This window comes from Esox lucius, chromosome 1 (assembly GCF_011004845.1).
Source record: "Esox lucius isolate fEsoLuc1 chromosome 1, fEsoLuc1.pri, whole genome shotgun sequence".
Lineage (NCBI taxonomy): Eukaryota > Metazoa > Chordata > Actinopteri > Esociformes > Esocidae > Esox > Esox lucius.
The window spans coordinates 5,948,619-5,956,654 of NC_047569.1; the positions used below are offsets into that span (position 1 = coordinate 5,948,619).

The following is an 8,036-nucleotide window of genomic DNA, read 5'->3' on the forward strand; positions in this document are numbered from 1 at the left end:
AAGAAAATTATCATGGAACCACAACACGAACCAACTCGATTAAGAAGTCAACGTCAACACGGAAAGCATCTGTTGTCCAGGAAGCTGTTTGTTTCACACTGGGTCTTCAACACCAGCATTTTGGCATAAGGACACTGTTTACTTTCACTCTCAACCCAGCTTAACATATTCCATCTTCTTCTTCTCTCTCCCTCAATGTCTTTCCCCCCTCTCTCGTTCTCTCAGTCTCTCTGCTTGATGCCAGTTTCCTTTTGTTTGCCCTTGGCTCACACACATGCAGCCAACTTTCTGTCTCAGTCATTTAAAAGAACTCAGACAACTCATAAATAGCCTTAATCTGCCTTTATCTCCTTTCTTTCCTTTCTCCTCTTTCTCCCCTCTGATTAATTATACCTCTGTCTAGAACATTGAAAGGTAAATGAATGGTGAAAGGTGCAACAATATAGCATGGTAATATTAGGGGGGAAAAGCCATGTCATGTTTTATTGTGCACATGAAGCAATGGTGAATTCATCAATTTCCATCCTTGTCAATGAATACCAATAAACTGGCCATTTGTTAAATTCAGCTGCAGTGAATGTAAGTGATTCAGAAACTGTAAATGATTGAGAGTGGTGCCTTTAAATGTCACAGGCAAAACCGAGGAAACCTCTATAACCTCTATTTTTCTTGACTACACATAACAGCTTGAGGACAAATATTAGACATTAACAATGCCATGCAAGAGTGACCTACTGCGGGGAACATATCTGCCAAATACTTTGCTTTACAATGATAGATAGAGAGGGCATAGTGCAAGTTGAAAAATAGAAACCTTGTCCTTCGTGATGGACGAGTTTTCAACTGGGTTTCCACTCTCTCTTTGTTAGCAAATTCCCCCAGACAGATTCTGTGTAGAATCTGACAAGGCTCGTAGAATTATGATGATTATGAGTAGAATTTGTTCCTGGATTGTAGAGAACATCATTGATAATTTGGACAAATCAGGACAAAACTGTTCTAATTTCATTAAACTCCACAGTCTGCAAGCAGACATATCTAAAGGGCTTCAGGCAGTTTAGTAAGTACCTATGTAACTGGCCCGCAATGGGCTGGAACCAGGGGCCCTCTGGTTCGCGAACACTCAAACCCCCTCCCTGAAGCATGTCATTCATTTTTTCAGCTGATGATGTTGCAAATGTTAAGGTTAAGATTTAGGTTATTTAAAAACAAACTATATAATATCAGACAATATATTGTTCTTTTTTTAGACAGAGACAGTGAGAAAAACAGAAAGTTTTTGCAAACAAAGCAGCAGACTGGACTTGAATCTATGCTGTAGCAGACTACTGGGCCACCCTAGGCTACAAGAATCAAGTTGCCAATCTAAAGTAGGTGCTACAAAAACAACTTCCCCAGTTGTTAGGTGTAAGTTTGTATTGAAAACTGAAGTTATTTAATCCATGGTTTTCGGCTGTTCCCATGAACATATGGTTGAAATTAGCTCAGGTAGTGGACACTTCATTTTGCTTCTTTCACACAATAGAAATCACAAGGGTTAATTTCACTGACCCCAGAAATTAAATGGAAAGTGACCAACTTTCATGGGAAATTCTGCAATTCTGGGTAACCAACATTAGTGTTGACAAAATATGGCCTTTGTTTACAAAACATCTGAGCACAACTGACAAATGATTAGGGAATGTCGCTGAGGAAATGTAAAATGGAAGCATTCATACAAAATACAAACACATTTTAAAAAATGAATTAACCTAGCTGTGTGAATTAAAACGTTATTCAGAGCCGTTTTCACACCCGAGAATGCTTTTCCATATCGCTTTCCAAGCTCAACCTCTCAAGGGAGGAAAAGGAATAGCATCATTTTGACATTGCCAAGCATGCTAAATATTAATAACCTGAAATATTAATATTAATAACCTTCCAACCTACCAGCGCGCCAATCCATCATTGTATTCTGATAATAAATATGTCAGAAAACGCGTACAGTATTTTCTAGCGGCAGAGAATCAGTACAATACACTAGTCTGCAAGCGACATCGAAGGACTTATATACATTGTTTTCAAACGGGCTTGGCAGGTGAGTTTCGAGTTAAAAGGAAAGAGGACGAGGAAGCTGAGCGTGCTGTTTTGGTGATAGCACCTCCTCGCCCCTCCCCTCGCCGCGCAGGAGCGCTTCACTCCTCTTCTACTCATTTGTAATTCTTGCGCTCTGGACAGTGCTGGCAATTGTCGTCCCTTTGGCCCCGCAGCCGTAACTGTCGCGCAGAACGGATTGTGTACTTTTACCGTGAGAACAGGCGGAATGTAACTTTGCTGAGCTGGAGAGCTTCGTTGGATAGGGAGGGACTGGAACCACGGATACAACACGCTACGGTTTCAACCGCCCTGCGTTCTCCTGCATAGCCTGTTTGAGATTTGTTTAACCGCTAATGACTGTAGGAATGTGGAATAGAAGTCAACGGTAAGTGGGCTAGTGTATGATCAACTTTTATGGTTTCCTTTTGCTAACTGATTTGGTTTTGCGTAGCGTCATTGTGTGTCTGTTTTGGCTTTCAGATTGCGAGAGAGTTTGTTCATGACTTTTACTCGGTTCATTTTATGCCATACGTTACGACTCCGTTCTGTTTTGCATAGGGTTGTTGGAATATATTTATATATCAATGTGAATTAATATTAATATTTTTGTTTACCTTAAGATATTAATTGTAACATTTGTTTGCCACATAATTCGTATATTTATATTAAAAATCATGAGTATAAATATTTTTACCTTCTCTTTCATTTTGGCGCTAACCTGTATTACATTGTTCATCACTTTGAAATGTATACTCTGTAAGAAATGTGCTGTATGATGTTTGATCTAATTCATTAATGCAATTTTTCTTAATTGCTTTGGCTTTTTCCCTCTGCCTAGTAAAAGCATCTCCCTTTGCCTGACAACATGACCACAGATCTGAACCTGACCTCCCTCCTGAATGTCTCCGACCTCCACAACGTGAGCCGGGGGGGATGTTCCTTGACTAGGACAGGCTTCCAGTTCTACTACCTCCCCACTGTCTACATCATGGTGTTCATCACTGGTCTCATAGGCAACAGTCTGGCCATCTGGATGTTTGTATGCCACATGAGGCCGTGGAGTAGCATCTCTGTGTACATGTTCAACCTGGCCCTAGCTGACTTCTGCTATGTGCTCTCCCTCCCCTTTTTAATCTTCTATTACTTCAATAAAACGGACTGGATATTCGGTGATGTTCTATGTCGACTTCAGAGGTTCATATTCCACGTGAACCTATACGGAAGCATCCTGTTCCTCACTTGTATCAGCGTCCACAGGTACACAGGGGTGGTCCACCCGCTGAAGTCCCTGGGCAGGCTCAAGAAGAAGAACGCCGTCATGACGAGCGCTCTGGTCTGGGCCGTGGTCATTGTGGGAATCTCACCCATCCTCTACTACTCCCGGACCGGGGAGAAGCGCAACGCGACCACCTGCTACGACACGACCACGGAGGACGAGCTCCCTGGGTACTTCATCTACAGCATGTGCATGACCGTGTTCGGCTTCTGCGTCCCCTTCGTCATCATCCTGGGCTGCTATGGGATGATCGTAAAGGCGCTGGTCTGCAACGATATGAACAACGCCCCGCTGCGGCGGAAATCCATCCACCTGGTGATTATCGTCCTGGCCGTGTTTGCCGTGTCCTACCTGCCGTTTCATGTTATGAAGAACCTGAACATGCGGGCCAGGCTGTACTTCCAAGGCCCGGACATGTGTGACTTTAACAACCGTGTCTATGCCACCTACCAGGTGACGCGAGGCCTGGCCAGCCTTAACAGCTGCGTCGACCCAATCCTTTACTTCTTGGCTGGGGACACGTTTCGGAGGAAGCTATCCAGAGCCACTAAAAAACAATGCAAGAAAGGGGATCACCCGCTCCAGTCGAGGAGCGAAGAGACAGCACTTAATAGCCTGCCGGAGTATGCCGGTAATGGGGATAGACACCTCTGAGAGGGTACTGGTTCTGGGTCTAAATCCTGGTCTAGGTCTGGATTTACATCTAGTCGGGCAGTCTGAATCTCCTAAAGTGGGTTTTCTTTGTGAAAACGTGTCGGACCGCGCATTGTGGATCGAATGGTCCGTGCAGGAATCGGGTAGAGTTGATGTCAGTGGATTGGTTCCATGTAATACTTATGTAATACTATCAATTACTGGACTGCAGCATTGTACAGTATTTACAAGAGCAGTCCTTTCTCATTCTTGCATCTGTTTCTAGGAGAGGTTGTGAACTAAGTTCTCATTTCTCCATTATCAGGTGGTAGGTGGTAGGTTCCTTCCCCTAGACAATGGTCTCTCGCTTCTCTACTGAACCAACCCAAATGTGTTGGTAATGGAGCGAGGCTCTGCTAGCTGGTTGGACAGAGTGAATGTAGGCTTGGACAAAAAGGATGATTAGGATGCATTACCCTAGACCCAAAAGCAGGGGCTTTATGACTGCTCTGTGGAGGCTGACTCACAGAGGTACAAATTGCACTAGATGAACCCCATGCTTATGGGCAGTAAATCCTTAGAAAATAATCATGTGATTCAATGCATTTCCCCCTCCAGCAAATACTATTTTTGTTTGCTAGTGATATTTTTGGTCTCTAGATGTACCAATATTTTCAACTTATGTCCAAACAGGAACGCATAATATAAAGCAAAAAGAGTGATGGGCATTTTTGGTTGACAATTATAATGCCAAACAGGGCTGAAATTACAGATTTATTTAATTCAAATGAGATTAATTGCTTACATCTTTTGTGTACAAATAGGCTATATTTGACTTTGTGTGCATCAAAGGTAAAATAAGTGTTGTTCCGTCCCTGAGCAATATACTTAACCCAAATAGCTTCCCACTGCTGACAATTGGGAGTAGTAGGGGTTAAAAGAAGAAATATGGTTTGGTGGACTTTGTGGTTAACTGATGACTAGGTGCTTTTAATCTTAACTCTCAACCAAAGTAGAAGCCTAATGTTTTTTTGAACAATTGCATTTAGACATTTTTCACAGTTACTTAGTTGTACACTAGCTCCCCTTCATTCCATATAGGGTACTTGGAGAGCACGGGGAGAATCAGGGGAGGGTATAACAGTTTAATGCACGTATTAGGAAGCCAGGCCGACTGTTTGACCAGCCGGCTTTTCAAGTGTTCATTTTACATTTACATTTTGTTCATTTTACAAAAGCTCTTATCACACCATAATCCTGTCAGACTTCTGATGACAAGGCATGGTGTAGTGATGATACAAAATTATTAACTGCAAACATTTTTAAATAGAAAAATATTTTGTATGTTTAAAATACAAAACAAAAAAAGTAAACTTGAAAAGTTGTTACCAAATACATTGGATTGCAGCTCAGAAGTATTTACATATTTCAAATACATGTAAAAGAAATACTGCCCAGCCCTGACCTGGATATGTCTATGTTGTTATTCTGTGTGAAGGTCAGACTTACATAAAAGTCCATGTTATGGTTGTTTTTCAGCAGAGTATCATTCAATGAAGGTCATCTCTTCTAAATATTACACTGTATATGACACTGTATTAATGGTTTTTTTCAAAGTATTGTAAAGTGTATGTGGTGATTTGTCGAGCCTGTTTATGTTGTTATTGTTTTGTTTTAAAAATGTTAACAATACTTATCCAGACAGCTAAGTTACTGCATGATTCCAGTGTTTTATTAGGTATGCAACTTAACCAATGACAAGGCACAAGACGGCAGATGTTTTCTAGGTCGTTTTTGACTCTTTATATGCATGCAAAGGACAATGCATGCAGATTACCATAACATAAGTAGAAGAGACACTTTCCATTCCTGGGCATACATTAGAGTAAGATAAAAATGTGTATGTTGTGGGAACACTCATATTATGCTAATTGTCTGCATAAACCTGTCAATTTGGAGTCTGACAGGTTTGTCCAAACTACACGCGTTTGCTCACATTGCAACCTGTTTCAAACCCCTTACTGTCTCGAGATAGCCAGATGTGTCTTTGTCCCCCTCATAGGAAAAGTAGCAAGTAGTATTGTAGCACCATACTCAATACCCAAAATACAATAAAAATGTCTGACACATCAGGAGAGTAATCAAAATAAACGTAACTGCGGATCTGGGGAACATCTTTTACCCGCTCACATAATACAAACTTATGACTTCTTGGTCGGAAGCCTATAAGTTAGCCTTTACCTGCGACCTCTCACATTACTTATAAATCCAAACTGTGGCAAAACAGCAGTCTAAAATGGTGTAACTTATTGCCAGCTTGAAGCAGCATCCTTAAGAAATATCACCAGGATTGATAAATCAAAATATGTTGCTTATTACCTCTGAAATGTGTGTTTTTTTATCAGTTTGAACAGCAAGCAAACCTCACTCTCACTACCTGATTGGGTGTGGCAAAAGAAAAAATAAAACATGGAACTGTGTCTGTTTTTCTAAATCAGTTTTTACGACTCATTTGTCATAATTATCCTATTTCTGGTGTGGGCAGCAGCTACAACCACTTCACATAGGTTTAAGCAATAAGGCACAGAGGGTGTGGAGTTTGTCCAGGATACCAGGGCTGTTCAGAAGCATAATGCAACTCCTGGATACAGCACTTAGCCATGGTTTATTGGCCCTACACCACAAATCCCAAAGATGCCACTGCTATTATATACCGTTTGCCATTGCTGGTGTTAGAGAGGATTAAAATGACGATGAATACAATTATTTGTTCTGTTCTAGTTGCTCTGTTAGTGAGAAAAAGGAGCAAACGCTCACTCGCCATGAGAAACATTAACAGTTGAATTAGAAACAAGTTTGTTATAGCAAATGAGAAAACCACAATAAGCCATGAGGTGTTTGTTGTATCTGGCCTGTAGACCACAGCTAAAGGTTGTATCCAGGCAATCTGCACTGCATCATGCATAAAAATAACCCTTAGTTGTGTTTCTTTGGCCATATACAACACGCCCTCATGCCTTACTGCTTAAATATAACACAACATTTAGCCAATCAGCAATCAGAGCTCCTAACAGCCAATTTATAGTATTGTATGTGGACTGACTGATAAAAAATTAAATGCCTATGTTAACCCCATCCATATTGCCGTGAGATATTTAGGTCTGGTACAGAATTCATGATTTTATCATACATCCATCTTGTGAATAGATCTGTGTGACTGAACATTCTATGCTTAGCCTGGGGCAGGCTTCAATGCACATGTTCCGTTGTTTAATAGCATTTGGGAGGCAGTTGGAAATATGTGAATACATCTTCTCTGTGAAACATGTAAAAGGTTATCAGATTAATTTCTTTACAGATATCGTTTTCTGTTCATTCCAGAGGGCTTTTTTGATGATTAGATTCAGATCTCTTTACTGCACCAGATCCAAATCATCACTCTACTTTGAATCTGTGGGTCATTTACACTTGCTGTCAGATTCACGATAAGCTCTGAAAAGATCTGATGTGATTGGTCAGAAGAATTCAATTGGTGGAGGAAAAAAATCAGAATTGGGCTGCCTGTTTAAACCTATCCTTATCTGATTATTCAAGTGTCTTTGACTCTAATAGTCAGTGTGACAAAGACGTGTGAGTAGCATGAATAGCTTAATATTGTGCTTCCATCAATTGTCCGCAGCTCAATGGGTTGGACTGTACATTTTATCCAGCTTGTGTTGTGATGTCTAGGTAACCTGACACTACCACTGAAATGCTATCTTGCAGAGCTTTATTTAACCCCATACGCCTAGTGCTTTAGCTCTTCGTTAGCCTGTTGAATTTGCTTTCAGAATGGTCAAGATGATGAAGAGAATGCAGACGGAATATAGAGAGTAGAACATTTTTATTTTCCTCTTGGCATTTCCAAAGCTATTCTTTCTGCACAACACAAAGGGACAAGAGCTAATAATGCTGGGAGTGTTTGAATACTGTGGCCAGGACCCTATAGGTTTCTGCTGGTGTGGGTCTCCAGGCACAGGAAGCCAGAGGCTTTCAACACTCTACTTGGAAA

The 8,036-nt window shown here is 41.0% G+C and overlaps 1 protein-coding gene across 1 annotated transcript; it reads left to right on the forward strand.

Moving 5' to 3' along the window:
• The first annotated feature begins 2,124 nt into the window (after window positions 1-2,124).
• Window positions 2,125-6,465, forward strand: p2ry1 (purinergic receptor P2Y1). Its single transcript, XM_010866164.4, has 2 exons — window positions 2,125-2,461; window positions 2,915-6,465. Exon 2 carries the CDS (start codon window positions 2,942-2,944, stop codon window positions 4,004-4,006), a length of 1,065 nt encoding a protein of 354 aa, XP_010864466.1. The 5' UTR covers window positions 2,125-2,461; window positions 2,915-2,941; the 3' UTR covers window positions 4,007-6,465.
• The last annotated feature ends 1,571 nt before the right edge of the window (window positions 6,466-8,036 follow it).

Coding starts and splice junctions, on each gene's coding strand:
- p2ry1 (XM_010866164.4), top strand. CDS start 2,942: ATGACCACAGATCTGAACCTGACCTCCCTCCTGAATGTCTCCGACCTC.